The following is a 27,304-nucleotide window of genomic DNA, read 5'->3' as shown; positions in this document are numbered from 1 at the left end:
TTGTTATGTATAGTGTAGGGAGCTTTAACTGTGGTGGCATGCGAACAGTTTACAAACGTAGCCTTTTCAGAAATGCTTCCACCCTAGACCCAAAATCCATGCCCCAAAACCCATGCCCTTTCAGATGTCAGATAACTCACTCTGTTTCCACATTATGTGAATGATTGCACTTCTTCTGTGTCCCTGACACACTTTATATACTCTCCACTGCAAGTACTGCCACTTCTTGTCTGTGAGCGTTTACTTCACTTTGACATCAAACATATGTGGTGGTCACATTAATGTGACTGGGCCATAAATAACTCACAGATCCTGAATTTTTCCCAATGTAATGAGTGTTCCATGAGATCTTGAGATCGAAAGCAGGTGATGTTGATATCTTGCCACAATATTTCTGAAGACAACCAGGTAGCCATGTTGAAGTGAGTTTTACACTAGGGATTACTGGCAAATGTTGCTATGTTTATACCGAACATTGGTGCAGTGGGGCATGCACATAGGTTAGTGCTACATGACCACCCTCTGTCGAGTCAGCCCATGATCAATAATACTTCCTGCCAAATGTATTTCCATAGATTCCCAGATAATTGAATCCCAGAAGGTTCTCATTATGGCCAAGATTTTCATGACATAATAATTCATAGATAGACTGTCCCAAGGAAACAAAATTCTCAGCTATTGCCAACATACTGGGTTGTGAAGGTGAGTGTGGCAATCGATTTCCACATGCTATTCACGTATTGAGAGTGTGGTCTGACAAATACAGGCTTTGCCTCGCTGGCATGGTATTCTGTAGACTCATCCTTATGGAAACCCAAATCCTTCTTCTCCTCTTTATCTTGCAGCAAATGGTCATGTTTATTCCTCATTAAGGCTGTGCTAACTTGAAGTGGCGGATATCCATTGTCTTAATACAGATTATAGATGTTACAGTTTCTATCCAAGGCTGTCTCTATCAGACACAACATGTGCCCTGTGCAACAACTTTAGAAAGACATCCATAGTTTTTGAAGGGTGGTGGTGGCTAGATCCCTATAAATACAGGAACACTGGAGTCTACAGATATCATGCCAGTGTGGCAAAACCTAACACACACAATACGTGAACAGTGCATGGAACTTTATCATAACATTTCCCTTTCACAGCCCAGAGAGTTAAGCACTCCTGAATAGTGTGTTTCTACGGGACATTCTATGAATTATTCTGGCAGGAAAATTTTGCTCAGATGACCCTACTGGATTCATTACCAAGGAATCTGTGGAAATACGCTTTGCAGAATATCTTAGCAGCTTTGATGAAGCATGGGAATTAGTGATTTGTGTAATATATTCATCAGAAAAGCAAACTTTTACACCCAATGGCACATCAAGAAAAAGTTTTGTAATTTTGACCACTGAATCTTAACTCCACTGGTCAGCATTTGGCAGAGCATGTGCATTGAATGTCATCATTACCCATGCCACTGAGCACCTCAGATGGAACAATATTTGATAGATAGTACTAACTCGACAAAGGTCAGTCATACAGCGTTAATCTATGCACTTGTGCCACCATGCCAATTTTTGGTATACATATACCAATGTGCACCAGCAATCTCCAGTGTATGACACACTTGGGTGTAGCTGCGTGGTGGCAAGATGTCAATCTCAATCAGCTACAAACTCAAAACATCATGGAATAAAATATAATACAGTACAAATACAATGTGCAGATGATGTGGGCAGATGTCAGCAACACTATGATGGTACATATATTGATCTGTAAATTGTCAAGAGATAATCATATTAACTGTATGTTACCCATTATTGTGCTCTGTAATAACTGTGTGTATGTTGGTGCAAGTGGGAGGTATGTGGTGTGAAAAGGGTTTCTAAAATACTGAGAAACCAAGTCACAAAAAAATTTTCATTAGTCTGAGGACATGCAGTGCAACATGTAATCAAACATGCAGGTAAGTATTCCAAGCCTTGACGGGCGCATGACGGTAATGTCGGTCATGATTCATCATTGTCTCATTCTCCCTGTTGCAGGAATCCAAGAAATGTTGTGAGCGTTAAGTGACGAATTCAGTGGTTTATGATATGAGGATGTAGACAGCGTGAGATATGAAAGTTTGGTTCGGTCCAGGGGATGTGTAACGGTAGCCAAAGTGGTTAAGGCAATCGCTTGCGATAATCCAGAGTTTAAGTCCCATTTCAAGTCTATATGAAGTGTGGTCGCAAATGATGGCAAGATAGTTGGTGACGTTAATTTACTCTTGATATGCTGGCAAAAATATATGTTTAAATCTGGAGGTACACATAAAACATCATCAAAAATTGTGCAAAACGCATTCTCAGAGAATTATTTTGACCAGTTAGTTCATGAGCCCACACAAATAATAAACAGTTGTGAAAAGAAAAATTTGACTTTTTAACAACAAATAATCCTGAGCCAATAACGAGAACCAAAATGGATACAGGGATTGGTGAACACATGTTTGTCATAGCGAGACTGAATATTGTAACCCCAAAATCCTCGAAAAACAAATGAAAATTGTACTTATTCAAAAATGCAGATAAAAATTCATTTTACGCCTTCCTGAGAGACAATCTTTACTCCTTCCAAATTAATAATGTAAGTGTCGACCAGATGTGGCCTAAATTCAAAGAAATAGTATTGACAGCAACTTAGAGATTTATACCGAATAAATTAACAAATGACGGAGCTGATCCCCCATCACACACAAAAAGGGTCAGAGCACTGTTGCAGAAACAATGAAAAAAGCATGCCAAATTTAAACAAACTCAACATCTCTAGAATTGGTGATCTTTTACAGAAGCTTGAAATTCAGTGCGGACTTCAATGCGAGATTCCTGTACTAGTTTCCACAGTGAAACTTTGTGTTGAAACCTGCCAGAAAATCCAAGGAGATTGTGGTCGTAGGTAAAATATGCTAGCAGAAAGACACAATCAATGCCTTCTCTGCAAAATAGCAATGGAAACGCTAATGATGACAGTGCTGCCAAAGCAGAGTTCCTAAACAAGGTCTTCTGAAATTCCTTCACCAAATAAGACGAAGTAAACATTCCAGAATTCGAATGAAGACAGCTGCCAGTATGAGGAACATTGAAGTAGACATCACTTGAGTAGAAAAGCAAGTTTTACACTTAAAAAAGCAAGTCTTCTTCTCCAGACTGTATACCAATTACGTTCCTTACAGAGTATGCTGATGCAATAGCTCCATATGCAACACACATCTTCAACTGCTTGCTTGACGAAAGATACGTAGCCAAAGATTGGAAAGTTGCACAGGTCATACCAATATTCAAGAAAGGCAATAGGAATCATCTACTAAATTAATTGCCCACACCCTTAATGCTGATATGCAGCAGGACTTTGGAACATACAATGTATTCGAACATTATCAATTACCGCAAAGAGAACGGTCTATTGACACACAGTTGACACGGATTTAGGAAACATCGTACTTGTGAAACAGATCTAGTAGTATTTCCACACACAAAGCGTTAAGTACTATTGACAAGGGATTTCAAATTGATTCCACACTTCTGGATTTCAAGAAGGCTTTTGATGCTGTATTACTACAAGCGACTTGCAGTGAAATTGTGTGCTTATGGAATATCGTCTCAGTTATGTGACTGGAGTCCTATCAGAGAGGCCACAGTTCGTAGTAACTGACAGAAAGTCACTGAGTAAAACAGAAGTGATTTCTGGCGTTCCCCAAGGTAGTTTTATAGACCCTCTGCTGTTCCTTACCTACATAAATGATTTAGGAGACTATCTGAGCAGCTGTCATAGGTTGTTTGCAGATGATGCTGTCACATATAGTAAAGTCATCAGAAGACTAAAACAATTTGCAAAACAATTTAGAAATCATATCGGTTTGGTGCGATAATTAGTTATTGACCCTAAATAATGAAAAAAGTGAGGGCATCCATATGAGTGCTAAACAGAATCTGTTAAATTTTGGTTACAGGATAAATCAGTCAAATCTAAAGGTCATAAATTCGACTAAATATCTAGGAATTACAATTATGAACATCTTACATAGGAAACAACACATACAAAATTTTGTGGGGAAGGCAAACCAGAGACTGCGTTTCTTGGCAGAACACTAAGAAAATGTAACAGAGCTACAAAGAGACTGTCTACACTGCACTTGTCCGTCCTCTTTTGGAGTACTGCTGTGCAGTCTGGGATCCTCACCAGATAGGATTAATGGAATACATCACGAAAATTCGAAGAAAAACAGCATGTTTGTATTATTATGAAATAGGGGGGAGAGTGTCACTGACATGATACGGGATTTGGGGTGGACATAATTAAAACAAAGGCGTTTTTCATTGCAGCGGAATCTTCTCATGAAATTTCAATCACCAATTTTCTTCCCTCTGAATGCAAAAATATTTTGTTGACGCTGACCTACATAGGGAGAAATGATAATCATAATAAAACAAGGGAAATCAGAACTCACACAGAAAGATATATGTGCTCATTTTTTCCATGCACTTTTCCGAGATTAGAATAAGAGAGAACTATTGCAAAGGAGGTTTGATGACCCCTCTGCCAGATTCTTAAGTGTGATTTTCAGATTATCGATGTAGATGTAGATAGTTGAGGCAACTGGAAAAAGTATACAACAAGGTAACAGCTTCTACCAGAGTGTAAGGATTATTCTGCAAAACAGAGGCATCCAAAAAGAATGAAAAAATGCTCTATATTCAACTTATCAAGAAGTCATTCCAGTACATGCAACTAGTATATGAACTACAACATAAACAGACGGGAGTAGAATGCAGGCAGCAGTGGTGAAATTTTTGAAGTATCAAAGGGAAGACAAGAAAGAACAGAATCAGAACTTGAGGAGGTAGAGAGAGAGAGGAAGAAGAAGAAGAAGAGAGGGAATGGAATCCCAGAACTTCGGAACAAGATAAAAACAACAAAACTGAAGCGGTATGGACATACGACGAGAATGGGAGAAGTAAATGAAAAAGTGTTTCTTGAAAGTTTAACTAGAAAGAGATCATGAGGAAAGCCAAGAAAGAAATGGACAGGGATAGTGAGGGAATCCACAGAGAAGAGAAGAGAACAACCAGAAGAGGTACTTAAAAAGAGGACAAGAGTCGTGGAAAGAGACAGCTCAACCCAGGAAGCTGGAAATGGTCAATAATGCTGAAGAAGAAGACGCAGAAGAAGATTATAATGATATAGCTTTTTCTACACTTTTATTGGTTTGTTTACATTGTATCTGAAAATGACCAAGGGCCAAAGCAAGCTAGTAACATAAAATGAATGTACAAATGTCAACTTTCCCCAATAATTTAAATACTCTCTTCAACTCTGGGGGAAGTCTGCTCATTTATTTACAACAGTCAAGTATTGGGTGGCAGTGTCTAAGCAAAGCCTTACGAACTGGCAAGACAAACATTGCAGTGCTTGACCAAATTAGGTGCCCGTGTCAGAAGTTATAAAGCAAATCCACTTTCACCTTAAAAAAAATTTATCACTCTTACTGTGATACCATGCCTACCCATCAAAAGATTAACTGTCCAATTTTCTTCTCTCATAGAAATTATTTAAAATCTGTATTTCTAGTGATAGATTTCTAGTGATCAGCTCTGCTTGATAGCCAGTAAGTAGACATTACTCTTTAGTCTTAGATATTGCTAATATCACATAGCAAGATCAGACCTTTTGAGTCCTGAAATTTTTTTTTTAATGTTTCATTCCACCTTTAATAAGGGTCACAGCAGATCTGCTCTTCAGATTGTGGCACTGAGTGGTATTCTTCCTACAGAAAAATCAAACTTGGGCAAATTAATTTCAACAAGCCGGGAAAAATCACAACAATAATAACTGGACTCTGTGGGTCAAATTTAATAAAATATATATATATAAAAAAATAAAACCACAGTCGGAGTCACAGAATATGTCTTTGAACTGAGAGCTTATTACAAATGTTAAAAATGGCTGCCTCAATTTGTCTGTAATGAGTAACATCAATACCGTGAGCAACAATAGAGCACATTAACAGTACCAAGAGATGCTGTTAATGATGGTGTCCATAAGATCTACATAAAGTTAATGCTGTTCTTGGAAAGCCACTCCCACCATCACAAAGACAGAATAGGATGGGAATGAGAACTGTAAATATCACTGTGATTCCTGAGTGCACCCAAAAAATGATATTCAAGTCAGCAGAGGGAACTGGCTACTATGTAGATACGCAGTGTCATCTTGCAGGACAAAATCACTGCCTGCACTAGTATTAAAATGTACATATGTACCAAAATTTCATTTCTGTACACATGTCTCAAACACATTCCTGTATGGAAAGACATGGAAGTAGTTGTATCCACTTAAAGGCACACAATACTATATAAACACAAACACTGCCTCTTCTTATGGAATTCTTTCCATTGGTTTTGACAACTGACAACAGATTCCAGCTTCTTAATTGGTCAACATAGCGGTTGATTCTGTTCCAGCTACAATGGCACTCCTTGAAGAGATTGGTACTCCACCGAGTTACAGTCTAGTGCAATCATTTTTTCATCTGACAATTTGAGAGCAGCACAAATAAGCTGGTCATTTCACATACTTTGAGATGACCAAAGCCATTGGATACCTCCTAATATCGTGTTGGACCTCCTTTTACCCGGCTTAGTGCAGCAATTCAACATGGCATGAATTCACCAAGTCCAGGAATAAGAGCCATGCGGCTTCAATAGCCACCCAAAATTTCTAAAGTGTTGCTGGTGCAGGATGTTGTGCAGGAACTGATCTCTCAATTATGTCCCATGAATGTTCAATGGGGTTATGTCAGGTCATCTGAGTGGTCAAATCATTCGCTCAGAATGTTCTTCTACCCAATTGCAAACAATTGTGGCTTTTGTCATGACATCATTGTTTGGAATCACGAAGTCCATGAACAGCTGCAAATGGTCTTCGAGTAGCCAAACATAACCATTTCCTATCAATGATCGGTTCAGTTGGACCAGAGGACCCAGTACGTTCTATGTAAACACAGCCCACATCATTATGGAGTCATCACCAGCTTGCAGAGTGCTTTTATGACAACTAGGGGACATGGCGTTGTGGGGTCTGCACCACACTCGAACCCTACCTCAACTCTTGTCAACTGAAATCAGGAATCATCTGATCTGGCCACAGTTTTCCAGTCACCTATGGTCCAACCAATATGATCAAAAGCCCAGGAGAGCCATTGCAGGTGACATCATGCTGTCAGCAAAGGCACTCGCGTCAGTCACATGCTGCCGTAGCCCATTAACATCAAGATTTGCCGCATTGTCCTAATGGGTATGTTCATTGTACGTCCCACATTGATTTCTGTGGTTATTTCAGGCATTGTTGCTTCTCTGTTAGTACTGATAACCGTATGGAGACATCACTGCTCTCTATTGTTATGTGAAGGCCCTCGGCCACTGTGTTGTCCGTAGTGACAGGCAATGACTAAAATTTGGTAGCATTGTCACACTCTTGACACTATGGCTCTCAGAAGACCGAATTCCCCAACACTTTACAAAAGAGTGTGTCCCCTGTGCCTAGCTCCAACTACCATTCCAGTTCAAGTTTATTAAATTTCCATTGTGTGGCTATAATCATGCTGCAAACCTTTTTACATGAATCACCAGAGTACATATAACAGCTCCACCAATAATTTGCCATTTTATGTTTTGTGTGTGCGACTCTACCACCATTTGTATATGTGCATATCACTATCCCATGACCTCAGTGTAGATACGAGGGCTGTCCCAGAAGTACCCAGCCTGATGCATAGATAGTGATTGTTATTTCACAAAGGACTATGGCAGAGAGTATCAACCTTATAAAACTTAAGTTTGAAACTGGACAATGCTTGGCTGTTTTGCACTAGTTTGGCAGTCATCAATAGTGAACACAATCAGAAAATTTGAAAATATGAATAAAAATGGTCATTGTTATGTCATACAATACCTTCAGTTTCAAGGTCTTAGTTCAACTAACATTACAGCTGAGGGATGTTTACAACATTGAGTGGCAGTGTTTAAGCAAGACTGTACAATCTGGAAAGACAAACATTTGTGTGGTCAATCAAATGAGGTGATGGTTCCAGAAACTGTGAAGAAAATACACAGAATAGAACAGGATGACTGTCAACTGAAAGTGTGTAAGCTACCACATATCATAGGTATTTCAAAAAGTGCTGTATATTGGATACTGAGTGAAAATTTGGACATTTGAAAGCTGTGCAGGACATGTGCTAGTGACCTCCAACAACTTCTAAAGCCAACATCCCACCTACTCCTCTCCCTCCCAATTTCCACACACATTATTTGAAATTTATTATTAAGCTTTGTTTCATGAGTGCTGAATTACTTTAAAACAAAAACCTGCTGTGTTAAAAAGACTGAACAAGGGAGAAAGTTCTACTAAACTATCACTCGAATATGGTGCCATAAAAGCAACGAATAGTGACTGGAGGGGACGTGAGACGGAAGGGGGGAAAATGCATTAAAACTATGTTCTGCTTCAAATGAAATTACTCTTGAAATGTGGCAAAAAAGACTAAATCTTCATACGAAAAATCTGATGAGGCATTATTCTTGTGGTTCACTCAAGAAAGGCATAAAGGAATCCCCATTTCTGGTCCTTTGGTAAAGGAAAAGGTGCTTCAATTGAACAAGCAATTTTCAGCTAGGTGGCATTTTTTGGATTGTTGGACGAAAAGACACAGAATTAGACAGCTCACGATTGCTGGGGAAAAACTGTCAGCTGATAATGAAGGTGCTGCCGATTACTAAAAGAATTTAATGACCTTGTTTCTTCTCAAAACTGCTCACCACAACAAGTTTACAATGCAGAAGAAATCGGACAAATTTTAAGGCTTTGCCTACCTAAAGTCTTCCTTTGCAAGAAGAGAAATCTGCCCCCAGGTTCAAAATGTACAAAGAACATTTAACTGTATTTACTTGCAAAACGCCTTGGCAACAAACCAATTTCTGCTGGTGTAATAGGCAAATTGGTGAAACCGTGAACATTCAAAAACATTAACGTGTATATTATAATACTCAAAAAAATGCTTGGACAGAGCAAGACTTGCTCAAGGAGTGGCTCAAGCACCAATTTGTCCCTAAAGTGATCTCATTGAATAGATAAAATCAACTGCCTAATCGTGCTCTGCTGTTTATAGACAATGATCTGCCCCCCCCCCCCCCCAGAGGAACTAAATTTGTTTGTGAAGACCCAAACTGAGTTTTTCTGCCACGAATGTAACTTCAATTCTTCAGCTTATGGACTGGTGCCATAAATAAAAAATACAGAAAAATGCTGCTTCCCTCCTTACCTGAAGAGGATGAAAATGAAATCACACTCCTGCAAAAACTTAACAAAAATTACAATAAATTATGTGATTTAATGGTTGGTTGCAGCATGAGATAACACCACTAAACGTGCATTACAAAAATTATGGAAAAATCTCTGGCCTACATTGGAATTTGTTGACCCAATTTTTACACCAATAAAAGACTGTGACCTCCTTCCATTAGTCAAAAAAATCCCTGTCTGTGAAGACTAGGGATGATGATAAAATATCGATACATCAATACTTTTTCCAAAAAAATACTGATATTTATCAGCGACAATTTTAACCGCAATACGTCACTATTGAAATGACTATATCGAGAGCCAATTTTTTATTTTACATTACTTTTTTCGCAATTTCCAGCAAGTATTTGAAATTTTTCTTTTGAAATTGTAGCAGAACATAATTTTACTTTCACTCTGTGAAAGAGTCTTACTACTTTTTGAGCTTTCATCATGTCCAGTCTCTCTCTTTCAGTGTGTGAGGCAAGAACAGTTGGCACAAAGAAGTGGTTCGATTGCACTGGAGGTGGCAGAGCAAATGCAATAACAAGATTTTCAATGTAAACAAAAGCACACTAGCTGCATTAAAAAACAATTTTTATCACAACTAGTGTGCTATTTCTTCACATCGGCATTCTTCAAACACAGCTGCTGAAAATAATGAACAAAAATCTAATGAACAAGCTTGGTCTTTGCAGTGGGTGGAGGTATGTGAGGGAAAATGCTGATGTAATCTGCGCTTGGCACTACCAACAGAAACTGCAATGTTTATCTTCACCACTAAAACTTAACCACACTGAAACTGCTAGGTCACTGGTGTTTGCAGAAATGAAAAAAACAGGGAAGTCAACAGGAAGGGTTCTGGAAAAATCCAATATGTGACAAAACCGAACGATGCACCCATTTTACAGCTTTTATTGTGCCACTTACATACAGTTACCATTGTTAGCAAAGTGGTTATCGCCATGGGTGAAAGTACATCATTTTCCTTTCAATTCTTGCTCTATGGGGTATAAGCAGGCTGCTAGCTTGTTGATGAACAGAATATCTAATAATAAATCAGTACTTAAATATGGAAGAATCCTGGAAATACTAGAAGGTATCAGATAGATTATATAATGGTAAGACAGAGATTTAGGAACCAGGTTTTAAATTGTAAGACAGTTCCAGGGGCAGATGTGGACTCTGACCACAATCTATTGGTTATGAACTGTAGATTAAAACTGAAGAAACTGCAAAAAGGTGGGAATTTAAGGAGATGGGGCCTGGATAAACTGACCAAACCAGAGGTTGTACAGAATTTCAGGGAGAGCATATGGGAACAACTGACAGGAATGGGGGAAAGAAATACAATAGAAGAAGAATGGGTAGCTCTGAGGGATGAAGTAGTGAAGGCAGCAGAGGATCAAGCAGGTAAAATGACGAGGGCTAATAGAAATCCTTGGGTGACAGAAGAAATATTGAATTTAATTGATGAAAGGAGAAAATATAAAAATGCAGTAAATGAAGCAGGCAAAAAGGAATACAAACGTCTCAAAAATGAGATCGACAGGAAGTGCAAAATGGCTAAGCAGGGATGCCTAGAGGACAAATTTAAGGATGTAGAGGCTTATCTCACTAGGGGTAAGATAGATACTGCCTAAAGGAAAATTAAAGAGACCTTTGGAGAAAAGAGAGTCACTTGTATGAATATCAAGAGCTCTGATGGAAACACAGTTCTAAGCAAAGAAGAGAAAGCAGAAAGGTGGAAGGAGTATATAGAGGGTCTATACAAGGGCGATGTACTTGAGGACAATATTATGGAAACGGAAGAGGATGTAGATGAAGATGAAATGGGAGATACGATACTGCGTGAAGAGTTTAACAAAGCACTGAAAGACCTGAGTAGAAACAAGGCCCCAGGAGTAGACAACATTCCATTAGAACTACTGACGGCCTTGGGAGAGCCAGTCCTGACAAAACTCTACCATCTGGTGAGCAAGATGTATGAGACAGGCGAAATACCCTCAGACTTCAAGAAGAATATAATAACTCCAATCCCAAAGAAAGCAGGTGCTGACAGATGTTAAAATTACTGAACTATCAGTTTAACAAGTTACAGCTGCAAATTACTAATGCGAATTCTTTGCGGACAACTGGAAAAACTGGTAGAAGCCGACCTCAGGGAAGATCAGTTTGGATTCTGTAGAAATGTTGGAACACGTGAGGCAATACTGACCTTACGACTTATCTTAGAAGAAAGATGAAGGAAAGGCAAACCTACATTTCTAGCATTTATACACGTAGAGAAAGCTTTTGACAATATGGACTGGAATACTCTCTTTCAAATTCTAAAGGTGGCAGGGGTAAAATACAGGGAGCGAAAGGCTATTTACAATTTGTACAGAAACCAGATGGCAGTTATAAGAGTCGAGGGGCATGAAAGGGAAGCAGTGGTGGGGAAGGGAGTGAGACAGGGTTGTAGCCTATCCCCGATGTTATTCAATCTGTATATTGAGCAAGCAGTAAAGGAATCTAAAGAAAAATTCGGAGTAAGTCTTAAAATACATGGAGAAGAAATAAAAACTTTATGAGGTTCGCTGATGACATTGCACTTCTGTCAGAGACAGCAAAGGACTTGGAAGAGCAGTTGAACGGAGTGGACAGTGTCTTAAAAAAGGAGGATATAAGATGAACATCAACAAAAGCAAAACAAGGATAATGGATTGTAGGCGAATTAAGTCGGGTGATGCTGAGGGAATTAGATTAATTAGATTAGGAAATGAGACACTTAAAGTAGTAAAGGTGTTTTGCTATTTGGGGAGCAAAATAACGAAATAGAGAGGATATAAAATGTAGACTGGCAATGGCAAGGAAAGCATTTCTGAAGAAGAGAAATTTGTTAACATCGAGTATAGATTTAAGTATCAGGAAGCCGTTTCTGAAAGTATTTGTACGGAGAGTAGCCATGTATGGAAGTGAAACATGGACGATAAATAGTTTGGACAAGAAGAGAATAGAAGCTTTCTAAATGTGTTGCTACAGAAGAATGCTGAAGATTAGATGGGTAGATCACATACTTAATGAGGAGGTATTGAATAGAATTGGGGAGAAGAGGAGTTTGTGGCACAACTTGACAAGAAGAAGGGACCGGTTGGTAGGACACGTTCTGAGGCATCAGTGGATCACAAATTTAGCATTGGAGGGCAGCATGGAGGGTAAAAATTGTAGAGGGAGACCAAGAGATGAATACACTAAGAAGATTCAGAAGGATGTAGGTTGCAGTAAGTACTGGGAGATGAAGCAGCTTGCACAGGATAGAGTAGCATGGAGAGCAGCATCAAACTAGTCTCAGGATTGAAGACCACAACAACAACAACTTTAATATACAGCTTTAAATTTGGCATTATATTTACAATGTGCAGATAATATTTTTATAGGTCAGTAGATCGATATTTTTTTCTGTCAATAAATCGACACTTTTTTCGATATATCAAGGTGCAATAACAATATTTTTTTAAATATTGGTATACTGGATTCCCAATATTTTTAAAAATATCAACAGTCCTAGTGAAGATACAGAAGAAAGCTGTGTTGAGAAGTGGACTGCTGTTGATGATAATGGTCACCAGGAGTACGGAGATGAAGACATTGTAGCAATAGTGCAGGGCTCATTAGCTAAGATTGACTCGGGAGAAAGTGAGGAGGTGGTGAACACTCAAACTGAACTCTTACCACACACAGACATGGCAAATACTCTTGACCTCACCTTACACTACATCGAACAGTACACTTCATCAACACCAAAAGCTGTTATGTTCGTGCAGCAATGGCAGAACATGCATTCTCAAGTTGATTCAGTACTATTCATCAGAAAAAATGACAACTTTACTTCTTAAGCATGTGTAAATTGGTTATTTTCTGTGTGTGGCAGCGATTAAAAATGTTTCTACGGAATTGTATAAATGGAGCTGACTTGTACGTACTGTAAGCAACCGGTTTTCATTTCAATATGGTTTCACAAGCTTTCATCATGCATAGGCTCTATGTATATGTCTACTTAACTTTCCTGTGTAACAATAAATGCACATTTTTCATGAATGTCATTTTAATTTCTCCTGTTCTTAAGTTTAAAAAAATTGATATTTTTTCAGAACTATTTTCAGAATAGATGGATTTTTTGAGTAGCAGGATTTGGAATAGCAGGACTCTACTGTGAGCACAGAAATAATGATGTTATTTTCCAAAATTTTTGAGTTTTCTTTGTTAGGTCGGGTACTTCTGGGATACCCCTCGTACCAACCTTGTACAGCCTTCTGTGTGCACTATATTCAATGATATTTTCCCTCAAATGGCTACAACAAAGGCCCAATGTAGTTGGGATGGGATTATGTTCTTTACACACCATGACAGTATATACAGGTCACTGCCACAGGACACTTCCCTGGTCTGAATACCTTTGATGTCAAATGAACAGTTATAAATAGTTGCCACACTAGAAGAATTTGAACTGTCTTCCCGAGCATGTTTTACCTTTCTCCAATCTGCAAATGATCAACCTTCACAATTATTTCACTAAATAATACCTCAATGCCACTGACTTACTTCTACCAGCGATTTTTTAAATTTTTTTCTCATAACATCAGCTGTGGTCTCTCGCTGAAGAGCCATTGTCTTCTATGGATAGCTGACAAACAGAACGTAGGATCAGTAGCTTGCATGTGACAAGACCTGAGCAGCATTCTTACAATAACAAAATCAATGTAACATTTGAGACAATGCTAAATTATTTTTCTTGTTACTTTTCTCCTTTGTTTAGTTCATCTATGTCTGCTTGTTAGCCCCTCAAGCATGTGTGACAGCATATACCATGCGCCACTGACCGCTCGCTCAGTGTGTGCGACGTCATATGCCATCTACGATTATTATATATGTTTTTTCTCTCTGCCAATGCAGTTTCAAAGACAGTGTTAGAGTGCAGTCTCATACATTCCTTAGCTTCATGTTGAGGGAATTTGCATTGTTATTCGTACAGTTTACAAATGTTAATGTCTTTGTGTGCATGGCAGTTTTTTTGTAGTAGGTTGTGTGCAATAACCCAGCTGACTGAAGATGAAGTTCTGCGACTTTTGATGAAGAGTGATATGAGGAAGAGGAGTTTTTATTGTCTTCTGATGATCTTCAGATGATGAACTGACGGTGCAGGATGCAGTCTCACCTCACTGGAAGGAATGTGACAATATTTCTGCACCAACTGCATTTACGTCTTGTATTGCTGAAGGGCCATTAGCTTACTTTGAATTGCTCTTTGACAACGAAATAACAGACACGATTTTCAAAGAAACAAATAAATATGTGAAAAGTTTTTTTACACAAGGATATCTCCTAAGAAATCGTAATTTGCAAACTGGTTTCCAATTGATGCTGAAGAAGTCAGAGTTCTTTTAGCTTTATTTTTATTGATGGGGATAGTGTCTAAACGATCGGATTACAATGTATTTTACCAAAAAGAACTTGCTAGTAATGCCCCTCTTCCCGAATTTTACGGGTGAAGAAATATTTCATTCCTGACAATATTCCTATGTTTTTCTGACAACAGAAAACAAATACATGGCAGTAAAAATGTTTAGAAAACTATTCCTGTGATGAAGCATTTGAAAGCAAGATTTCAGAGAGCTCATGAGTTAGGAAACATCTTAAGTATTGATGAATTCTTGTTATTGTGGAAACAGAGACTCTTGTGGAAGCAGTACATACCTCTGAAGGCAGTATGCTTTGGGAGGAACTGGGGTGACAAAAATTAGTATTTTTTAACTTTATTTTGCACACTGGAAGAGATAATGATTTTAACTGTCAAATAACAAAAGATGATCTTCTATCAAGAAGGGTGGTGTTAAATTTTGTTAAAATTTGTTAGACGTAGGTAGATGTGTGTATAAGGACAATTACTACTCAAGTCTTGACCCATTCAAAAGACTTGCGGACAGGAATACTGTGAAAACCTTGGCTCACAAAAGGGGCAATTAGTGGCTCTGAAACTGAAAGATAAAAGGGAAGTTACAATGCTAACAACAAAGCATGATGAATCAACAATAGCTGGGCAAAGAGGAGGAACAGGGGGAGAAGTGAAAGTAAACCCAGATACCACACTGTATATCTGACAACAACCAGAACATGAGGCGGGGGGAGGGGGGGGGGGGGGGGGGTTAGTGGATGTGAAAGACCCATTACTGGAACCTTACCTTGTGGAAACAAAGCAGAGCAAGGTTTGATAGAAAAAACTTTTTAAGCATTTGTTAGATGTGGTTTTCTAATGCTTACATATTGTACTGTCAGAATGGAAACAAGAAGGACCATTTAGAGTTTAGAGTGAGCTTATAACTAATTACCTCCACAGTGCCACTGAACAGAAGTAAAGAAGGTCCTCTGACACTGTCAGTGATTGCCACCGATTTACTGATAGACACTTCCCAGAAGAAAATCCAGTGGTAAAAAACAGAAGAATGGGCCTAAGGAGTTGTGAGCTACGTGCAATAAAACAGCAAAGAAGGCAGACATCATATAGTTGCAAGACTTGTCCTATAAACACAGCATTGTGTATTGTCCAGTGCTTTGAGTTTATCACTCTCAAAAAATATTGTAAAAAATTAATTTTCACAACATGATTAAAACTCTTCGTGCCTAAGGTGATTTAGCCTATTAAATCACTACAGTTGCCAGTGTCACCCAACTTTTTTCAGAATGTTATTTCTGGTACTTTACGGCACACATAATCTGCAGTATGGGAGGGATATAGCACTCCAGACACGCAGGGCAGATGTCACTTTGCAGGCGATGTCAGGCAGAAAACAGTATCCGGCTTGAGGGGTTAAAGGACCAGCACAAATTCTTGCCTGAAAGAGTGTGTGTGTGTGTGTGTGTGTGTGTGTGTGAGAGAGAGAGAGAGAGAGAGAGAGAGAGAGAGAGAGAGAGAGAGAGAGAGAGAGATATGCCATGTATCACATGTAACACAAAGGCGACATGATGTACATGGGACAAACTATAGGAACAGTCAAAGAAATATGTAGAAAGCACTGGTGATGTACCTAGTTAAAGAAAACCATTACTTTAGTAGTCAGTGATTTCTGTCTGGGACACAATCTTACATTTACCTTATCTACTCCTACTCCCCAAGCGGCAGCAGGAAAACACACACAAAAAAGAATGTTATACCTATGCAAGCTTTTGAAACCAGTGACTTTTTCAGGCAGAAGGGTTGAAGGAGTAGGAAGAGGGGTGAAGGAAAAGGACTGGAGAAGTTTAGGAACAGGGGGTATATTTTGGAAAAGTTACCCAGAACTGTGGGTCAGGGGAGAATTTAAATGGACGGGATAAGAGGGAAAGACTGGTTGTTCAAGGTAGAAAGCAGATGACAGTTTGAATGGGGCAGACGACAACAAAGACTGACAAGAGGGTTACATATGAAGGAATGATAGCCACATGGGTTAACATAACAACAAAAATAATCAATTTTTATGTTAATTTTGATATGCAGTATTACAGCACAAGACATCATGTCAAAAAGATGAAAACATTACATTACAACAATGGAAATTTCAAGACAGAAGTCAGCAGCTTTTGGTCTTGTAGTTAGTGTTCTGACTCTTGATCATAAGACCACAGATTTGATTCATGGCCAGGTTGAGGATTTTCTCTGCTTGGGACTGTGTGTGTGTGTGTGTGTGTGTGTGTGGGGTCATTATCACCATTTCATCGCCACTGACACACAATTCACTGAAGTGGTGTCACATAAAAAGAGATGCACTAGGTGGCCAGAAGGAGTCTCCTGGTCAAAAATGCCATTCAAGACGGAGATGATATTAGGCTTATGAACAATAGCAAACCAATATTAATAGTTCCAGTTTCACCAACAGGATTGGCAGTTTTTACATTGCTGCGTAATATCAAGACAAACAGACTCTCAATAACTTAAAAATTGTAAACAGGTATACTGCTATGTGATGCAACAGCCTTAGATTAATCCCCAACTAGCAGACAGTAGGTCATAATTTTTAATACACACACAAGTCAAATACAAAGTACAATATCAACCTAATTTCACAAAATTACCAGCAGGGACAGGAGCTGCACCACTGTGCAATTGGCACAGCATGTTTCCAGGCAACATTTCAAAATCCCTAGAACCAAAATCTGCATGAAAGGAGTCTATTTCAAATTGATTCATCTCTCTCTTCATAGTCGTACCTCTTTCTTGAAGGAAGTCGGTTTTGAAATCTTGAACAAATGATTTTTCTGCTCTCAACCCCTCCCTTGGTGTCCTACTTTTGAATAAGCAAAAGTAATTTATGTTATTCTGCCTTATTCATTGTGCAATAAACAACTCCAAATTTTGGCTGAAGTCTACTCTTTGTTTCATATCTCATGTAGTGGCATCTCATTTTGGTCATGTTCATGTAATGAAATCTTTTCAATGAAGAAACATACTGTTACAGCCAGGTAAGAATTTTGGGAGAGAAAAAAGGGTATTGGTGCAGTCTTATCCGATAAATATAAGGCACTGAGCACCCTATCGCATATGATTCAAAGACCTTATCTGCTTCTCAGCAACACTATTCTCAAATAGAGCAAGAGGTCTTTGCCATTATTTATGCAGTTTGGAAATTAAAATTATTCCTTTATGGAGAAAATTTTATCTTATCATGATTCATCGTCCATTGCTCACCACCTTTGGCTCCAAACATCACTTAATAGACCAGACTGTTCTTCACTTCCAGTGTTGGGTGCTGTACTAGTCTAATATTCATTATTATATTCGCTTTTGAGCAGTGATATTACTTGCATTTGTGGACACACTGTTCCGATTCACTTTGGGACCTGACCCGTCCTTGGACCAACATAAACGGAAGTGTTTCCACCTCAATTCAGATCTGGAGCCAACCATTCCCACTTTCCCTTAACATCACGCAGTGTCGCAGCTGCCACTATTTCTCAAGAACTTGACATTACACCACCTTGTTCACTTTGTACAACACGGGTTGCTGGACATACCACTGAGCCCAAATTTCATACCTAATGTGCCTACGTAACATTTCGAGCCAACGCCCTTCCTGTGGCATCTCCTTTGTGCTCCGAATATGTTCTACAACCCTTATTTGTTCTGGCTGCTGTTCTGTTGGCCTTCAGACATTACACTGTTAAACATGTGGCATTAAAATTGAAGGCTACTGCTTGTAAACACTGCCAAATAGGGATCTCATGCCAGGCACAGTAATGTTATCTAGTTTTCAATGTTGGCTCTTTTCCACAAAACCAGTTCACCTGAACATGAGCATGTTCACACATCTCAAATATTTTTCGTGGGCTCCTTTTCAAATGCAAGAACTTAACAAACAGTTCCATTTACAACAATCATAGCTGACTATCTGTTTTGTATAAAGATGGGCCAAAGTGGAGTACAGCTTAGTGACAAAGGCCAACCTTCTTGCTGTATGTACGACAAAGCTCAGCACAAGAGCCACAATTGTCTTGCCTTTCAATTTTAACAAATTTCTTGGAAACTTCAGCAAAAAGTTTCGACAACACATTAACAGATTTTATAATACTGTACTCATCTTTTCAACAATTTTGAAACACTATTGTGAAAGTATATTGTTCCATTTAATAAACTATACTTGCTTCAATATCTTGGTTGCAATTACTTTCATACGGCTCTAATGAATACAAAATGGTCCATTCCGACGTCTCAAGTTGTTCGCCGTGACTGAACACGCTTTTTTGATGCACAGGGTAGTTTATTTCACTGATTAATGATGAGTGATATTGAGGCAATTTTGGTTACACAATGCACTGTCACAAATGAATACTGCCCTCAAATGTAGAAAATCAGAAAATTAATGGTGTCCTTTAGGTATACAGCTGGGTAGTTGATACGTTTGCGCCATGATACTAGTCTCATTGTATTTAATTTAATGATTGCATTTGGGGTAGTGCTTGGTGACAAGTGATTTGTTTGTTTTAGTTGGGTGTGTTGTTGATGTCCCTTGTGCCTGTCCTTGACTGTTCTGATAGTCTGCCCACATAAGACATGTCACATTCTCATGGATTGTGGTACCCACCCAGCTTTCAGAGATCTAAAATGTATTTAATTTTACAAAAAAGACTTTGTCTTTGCTGAAGGGAGTGAAATACACTGTGTGCTTTGTTTCTGTTGGAGTATAACAATCTTTTGGGTGAGGAAGCCAGCATAAGGCAGATAGGAAATTTTTTATTTCTCTTTTTCTGCATCAGTCTCAAACACTTCTTCAGACATTGCTGAGTTTGACTCCAATGCACATTTAATTTGAAAATCTTTCAGAACACTATTTATAGGTGTTGTAATTCTTGATGAGGCTCTCCTTGTATAGCATTCAAGCTCTATAGTTGTCAAAATATTATGCACAAAATGGAATCAACAACTCTGTCGTATACCCAAAAATGTACCATTAATCAATCACACCCAGAAAATCTGAATAAGCATACAGCATTTCATTCTCTGCATTCACTGTTTGTTCACCATTTACTTCACTGCTTGACAGTGTGTCTAGATGGAAACATATATTTTCACCTTGCAGCAATGGGCAGTGGTGCTACTGTGTTGCCATATATAGCCACGTATTACACATTTTGTTGTGCCAGTCACAGATTTGTTAGTTAGAAAATGTTTGAATCTCTATCACAGATCATTCTAAAGAACACAAAATGACATCCTGAAGTGTTTTAACCATACACAACTTTTGTAAAACCATCAAGACGTTCAAATTTCTCGATCAAATGTTGTCTAGAACATACTTCTACAACTGCCAATTAAACATTACACACAGCTAATAAGGGAAACCCATTAGCATTTTTGCTCATTTAAAGTATGTTTAATTTCACCTTCACAATATTACACTGTTTTCATATATACGGCATTGTTATGTATATATTCATAAAACTTTGCTTAGTTTCAACATTGCTGTCACTTCTCATCTTCTGACAACCCCTAAGTTGAAACAAGGTGTTTACAATAAAAGTAATCCATGTTAAAGTAATAAACAAACAACACAAACCTGTAAAACATCCCTGATGATAGCAGACCTGTTAGTGCGATATACCATGACAATATCAAGCACCATCTGCCCCAAAATTTCTGCTTTATCAACGCCACTGGTAGATATATTGTCTTCGTCCAATGTAGGTCTCGCATCTACAGCTCTGTCCATGCCATCATGAATAAAGCGTACCACTCTGATGTATGAATCCAAGTCATTTGTAGTATGGAGTGCCTGCACCAAAGGACGTCGAAGCAATGAAGGTATATAATATGCACGATACTTTGAGGCTGGAAAACAGAAACAACAACATTAACATTTTGACAGATTAAGAAGGCTAAAAATAATGTTAAGTTCACAAATTCTCCCACACTAAGTAATTCAAAGAAATAGTGCTGACGGCAAATGAGACTTTTATACCAAGTAAATTAGTAAGTGATGGAACACATATCTGAAGGCACACAAAACAGGTCACACTGAATTAAAAAACACAAAATGTCCAAGATGTGTGACAGTTTACAGATCCTTGAAACTCATGCACACTTCAATGGAAAAGTTTTAGTAGTAGTAGTAGTAGTAGTAGTAGTAGTAGCAGCAGCAACAGCAGCAGTAGCAGCTTTATTCATCCGTAGATCTTTCTTTAAATGGATATAACACATGCCAAAGTATGTACAAGTTTAGACCAATTTAAAATAAGCTAATTCGTATACTCATATATTTACAGACTTCTAGTTAGAGACAATCATTAGATTTACTCCTGGTATACTTTTTTTTTTTACAAATAACTTATTAAATAATGTAATGCCACATTGTTCACTCATCTCACTATCAGTCGTTGCACACACTATACATACATTGTTTCATAACACTTCATTCACTACACACACAAACACACACACACACACACACACACACACACACACACACACACACACACACACACACACATACTCTGGTGATCTCTGAGCTATTTTCTGTACCGTAACTTCCTATTTGCTATCCTGAAAAACTGAGTCAGAATCTCTTTATAATGAGTGAGATGTTGAGCTCAGAAAGAGAAAGAGGTGTTAGTATTGTGCTATGCCCAGCTCAGAGTAAGTTTTTCTAGAAAAGCAAAAAGGAAGGAAAAAAACATAGAGTGAAGTTGTTATATGGGATGTTGGATGTTTTACAATTATTATTTATTTGTAAAACATTTTTTACCAAACCCCTACTCTGTTTTATTTAAGCACTCCTTCAATATATAAAATGTATTGCATAACAGGTACTTTTTAGCAGCCTTTTTATGTAAGTGTATTTTTACAATTTCTTTAATGTCTTTTGGTAATTTATTGTACAGTTTTATTCCTTGGTAGAAAATGCTATTTTGAATTTTATGTTTATTTTTTTCTTGGTAAATGTAAGTTGAGTCTAGCTCTTGCTCCATGGTCATGGGAGAGCTGTTTGTGCAGTAATTACCAATGTTATTCTTGATGTGAAAAACTGACTGGTAAATGTATTCACACGTAGCAGTTAAATCCCCAGTATTTTGAACAGATCTTTACACAATGAGCTCGACTATATTTTTTTTATTATTCTTATGGCTCTTTTCTGGAGTCTGAAAATTGTGTTCATATTTTGTGCATTTGTTCCCCAAAAAAGAGTGCCATAGCTAAGAACTGAGTGTTTTACTAAATGTTTTACTAAGTGTTTTACTAAATGTTTAGATCTACTTGAAGTATGTGTATTCTCTACTCTTTGTACCCTATCTGCTAGGGATGGTTGAAACCAGTCACGAGCTACCCCTCTTTTTCCTAATGCTTCTAATTTATATAATAGAATCTTGTGATCCACTGTGTCTAAGGCCTTGGAAAGACCCAAAAATATGCCTGTGCCACACTCATCTTTGTCAAGAGCATCAAGTACAACTTTTGTTAATTCTATTATGGCTGACTCTGTATCTGTGCCACTTCGGAAACCAAATTGTGATTCGCTTAAAAGATTTATTTATTCAGGTAATTCATTAATCTGTCTTTCATAATTGCTTCTATTATTTTTGAGAATGGTGACAGCAGGGGAATAGGCTGGTAATTTTCTACGTCTTCTGCATCACCTTTCTCAAGCAAAGGTACAACTCTTGCCTGTTTTAACTGCTCTGGAAATTTATAAATTATAGAGTGCAGCAATCAGCCGCAAATCCAGATTTCGGCTAGAGCCTAGCCATTAACAATGCACTATTTTCTAGTCTTGATGCATGTCAGTCAGTCAGTCACAGTCACAGAGTGCACGCAGCTTCCTAATGGAAAGTAACATGATGCTCTGGAAATGTCCCTGATGTGAAGGATTCATTTATTATATTTGTTAAGGGGCCTTGTGTAATCTCTATGCATTGTTTCAGAACACACATTGGTACTTTGTTCCCTCAAACATAATCATATGTTTGTTTACAGCCTGTGTTCAGCACCAGCAGATTTGCCAAAGTTGTGATATTTAACGTGACTTTTGATCTGTGTAGCATTCTGAAGTAATGCTATTGACTGACCAATGTAACTGCTACCATGTTCATGATGAATTTGACAAATTCCAGGTACACTGAGACCAAGGCTTTCTGTATCTGGCACAACATGAACTTAATTTTCTTAGGTAAGCCAGAAAATGGAATGAATACTGTGGCTGCCAAAGGGTCTGCATCTTATTTTTTGTAGCTCCAAAGAAAGGAAGTACTATAGAATGATCTCTTTCTGTTGATTATTCATGTGCTTTCTTTTCTTAGACTCTCCTAACTTAATATCTTGTTCAGTACAGCTGTTCCTACAGAACACGTTTTTCAGGTAGCTGATCTTGGGATCCAGGTGATCCTTGTCAGGAGCTGTTTCAGTTTAAAACTCCTCTCTTTTGGATTGCATGATGAAAGCTATGCACACTGAAAAATAGGTCAGTATGTGTTTGCTTGAAGGAATGGCTGAGCCAACTGTCTAATTTTGTTCAAGAATAACATCCTCCTCTCTCCATCTCAATTGAAATTAGTACGCACCCCTAATCATATGATGAATAAATAGGTGAACAGCTTCGATATCATGTCCCAAGACTGTAAAAGTGCTATCAACATAAAAAAAACCAGCCATGTGTAGATAGGATTCATGTTCTGAGGGTTCTGAACAAACTTAATTATTTACAAGATGATGATAATAATAATAATAATAATAATAACAACAATTTTGTGTGGCTTAATGGTCTGGTGCAAGTTTTTCTTCTGGACACCATTCTGACAAATTATGTGTCTGTAACCTACCCCAGTTATTCAACCACCCCAGTTATCCAACCAGGGAAAGAGGACCTACTGTTTAACATGGAATTCGAACCACGAGTTGTTTCTGCATCTACATCTACATTTATACACCGCAAGCCACCCAACGGTGTGTGGCGGATGGCACTTTACGTGCCACTGTCATTACCTGCCTTTCCTGTTCCAGTCGCGTATGGTTTCTCGGGAAGAACGACTGGCGGAAAGCCTCCGTGTGCGCTCGAATCTCTCTAATTTTACATTTGTGATCTCCTCAGGAGGTATAAGGAGGGGGGCAAGCAATAAATTCGATACCTCATACAGAAACGCACCCTCTCGAAACCTGGACAGCAAGCTACACGCGATGCAGAGCGCCTCTCTTGCAGAGTCTGCCACTTGGGTTTGCTAAACGTCTCCGTAACAGTATCACGCTTACCAAATAACCCTGTGACGAAACGCGCCGCTCTTCTTTGGATCTTCTCTATTTCCTCTGTCAACTCGACCTGGTACCGATCCCTCACTGATGAGCAATACTCAAGTATAGGTCGAACGAGTGTTTTGTAAGCCACCTCCTTTGTTGATGGACTACATTTTCTAAGGACTCTCCCAATGAATCTCAACCTGGTACCCGCCTTACCAACAATTAATTTTATATGATCACTCCACTTCAAATCATTCCGTACGCATACTCCCAGATATTTTACAGAAGTAACTGCTACCAGTGTTTGTTCCGCTATCATATAATCATACAATAAAGGATCCTTCTTTCTATGTATTTGCAATACATTACATTTGTCGATGTTAAGGGTCAGTTGCCACTCCCTGCACCAAGTGCCTATCCGCAGCAGATCTTCCTGCATTTTGCTGCAATTTTCTAATGCTGCAACTTCTCTGCATACTACAGCATCATCCGCGAAAAGCCACATGAAACTTCCGACACTATCTACTAGGTCATTTATATATATTGTGAAAGGTAATGGTCCCATAACACTCCTCTGTGGCATACCAGAGGTTACTTTAACGTCTGTAGACGTCTCTCCATTGAGAACAACATGCCGTGTTCTGTTTGCTAAAAACTCTTCAATCCAGCCACACAGCTGGTCTGATATTTCGTAGGCTCTTACTTTGTTTATCAGGCGACAGTTTATCTGGGTTTCCAGAAATGACATGATACGCAAGCAAAAAACATGTTATAAAATTCTACAACAGATCGATGTCAGAGATATAGGCCTATAGTTTTGCGCATCTGCTCGACGACTCTTCTTGAAAACTGGAACTACCTGTGCTCTTTTCCAATCATTTGGAACCTTCAGTTCCTCTAGAGACTTGTGGTACACGGCTGTTAGAAGGGGGGCAAGTTCTTTCGCGTACTCTGTGTAGAATCGAATTGGTATCCTGTCAGGTCCAGTGGACTTTCCTCTGTTGAGTGATTTCAGTTGCTTTTCTATTCCTTGGACACTTATTTCTATGTCAGCCATTTTTTCGTTCGTGCAAGGATTTAGAGAAGGAACTGCAGTGCCAGTGTGAAACAGCTTAGGAAAAAGCAGAATTTATCTCTGGCTTCAGCCAGCTTTCCGTATCTATAATGATTTCAGCTTTGGTGCTTTCTATCAGCGCTTGAAGTTCCGGTACTTTACCAACACAGCTTCGACAGTTTACAATTACAATACCAATTGCTCCTTGGTACCTGCATGCCCTGACTTTGTCCCACACCCTTTGATGCTGTTGCCCTTTCTGTACTTGCCCGAGGCCATCTAACCTAAAAAAACTGCCCAGTCCACATCACACAACCCCTGATACCCATGTGGCCACCTGCTGTATGTAGTGGACTCCTGACCTATCCAGCGGAACCCGAAACCCCATCACCCTATGGCGCAAGTCGAGAAATCTGCAGCCCACAGTCACAGAACCGTCTCAGCCTCTGATTCAGACCCTCCACTCGGCTCTGTACCAAAGGTCCGCAGTCAGTCCTGTTGATGATGGGCTGCAGATGGTGAGTTCTGCTTTCATCCCGCTAGCGAGACTGGTAGTCTGCACTAAAACAGACAGCCGCCGGAAGCCAGAGAGGATTTTCTCCGATCCACAGTGACACACATCAATGGTGTCGACATGAGTGACCACCTGATGGGTGCAACCTGTACCCTTCATGGCATCCGGAAGGACCCTTTCCACATCTGGAATGACTCCACACGGAGTGCACAGTGGTTTTTTTCCCCTCCCTTGCAGCCATATCCCTAAGGTGTCCCATTACGCACCTGACGTTGGAGCTCCCAACTACCACTAAGCCCACCCTCTGCGACCGCACAGATCTTGCAGACTGAGGGGCAACCTCTGGAACAGGCAAGCAGCCATGTCCAGCCAAAGATCAGTATCAGCCGGAGACAGAGCCTGAAACCGGTTCGTCAGACAAACTGGAGAGGCCTTCCGTTCAGCCCTCCGGAATGTCTCTCGTCCCCTGCCACACCTCGAGACGACCTCCCACTCTACCACGGATGAGGAGTCAGCCTCAATGTGGGCAGTATCCCAGGCAGCCACAGCCGTAGTCCGATCGGGGGATGCGTGGGACGAGCTGGCTGTCCCCGACAAACCCCCGTTCGCACCCCCACAGTGATGCCCATTGGCAACAGCCTCAAGCTGTGTGACCGAAGCCAACACTGCCTGAAGCTGGGAGCGAAGGGATGCCAACTCAGCCCGCATCCGAACACAGCAGTCGCAGTCCCTATCCATGCTAAATACTGTTGTGCAAAGAAAGTCTGAACTAATCTACAGAGAGCACAAACAATTCGACACAAAATTTAAACAGTTATTAAAATACAAGACTGCCTAGTAAATGCAGTTCATTAGTTACATGAACTACCCATCTAATCTTGAGCATTTCTCTGTAGTACCACATTTCAAAAGCTCCTATTCTCTTCTTGTCCAAACTATTTATCTTCCATGTTTCACTTCCATACATGGCTACATTCCATACAAATACTTTCAAGGAAGGACTTTCTGACACTTAAATCTATACTTGATGTTAACATATTTCTCTTCCTCAAAAATTCTTTTCTTGTCATTGCAGTCTACATTTTATATCCTTCCTACTTTGACCATCATTCGTTATCTTGCTTCCCAAATAGCAAAAACTCATCTACTACTTTAAGTGTCTTGTTTCTTAAGCTAATTCCCTCAGCATCACCCAATTTAATTCGACTACATTCCATTATCCTCATTTTGCTTTTGTTGATGTTCACCTTACATCCTCCTTTTCAAGACACTGTCCATTCTGTTCAATTGTTCTTCGAAGTCCTTTGCTGTCTGTAACAGAATTACAATGTCATCAGCAAACCTCAAAGTTTTTAGTTCTCCTCCCTGGACTTTAATTTCTACTCCAATTTTTTATTTGTCTTTACTGCTTGCTCAATATGCAGGCTTGAATAACAACAGAAATAGACTACAGCCCTGTCTCACTCTGTTCTCAACCACTGCTTCAATTTTGTGGTCCTCGACTCTCATAACTATCTCCTGGTTTTTGTAGAAATTGTAAATAGCCTTCTGCTCCCGGTATTTCACCCCTGCCACTTTCAGAATTTGAGTGTATTCCAGTGAACATTGTCAAAAGCTTTCTCTAAGTCTACAAATG

The 27,304-nt window shown here is 39.1% G+C and overlaps 1 protein-coding gene across 1 annotated transcript in view; it reads right to left on the bottom strand.

Moving 5' to 3' along the window:
• LOC124619313 (leucine-rich PPR motif-containing protein, mitochondrial) overlaps positions 1 to 27,304 on the bottom strand; it is a 200,162-nt gene that overhangs the window by 104,436 nt on the left and 68,422 nt on the right. The window contains exon 9 of the mRNA XM_047145621.1: positions 20,436 to 20,707. Coding sequence (XP_047001577.1) covers positions 20,436 to 20,707 — 272 coding nt within the window. The remainder of the gene's footprint in view (positions 1 to 20,435; positions 20,708 to 27,304) is intronic.

This window comes from Schistocerca americana, chromosome 6, assembly GCF_021461395.2.
Source record: "Schistocerca americana isolate TAMUIC-IGC-003095 chromosome 6, iqSchAmer2.1, whole genome shotgun sequence".
Lineage (NCBI taxonomy): Eukaryota > Metazoa > Arthropoda > Insecta > Orthoptera > Acrididae > Schistocerca > Schistocerca americana.
This window is presented reverse-complemented; position numbering and strand designations above follow the sequence as displayed.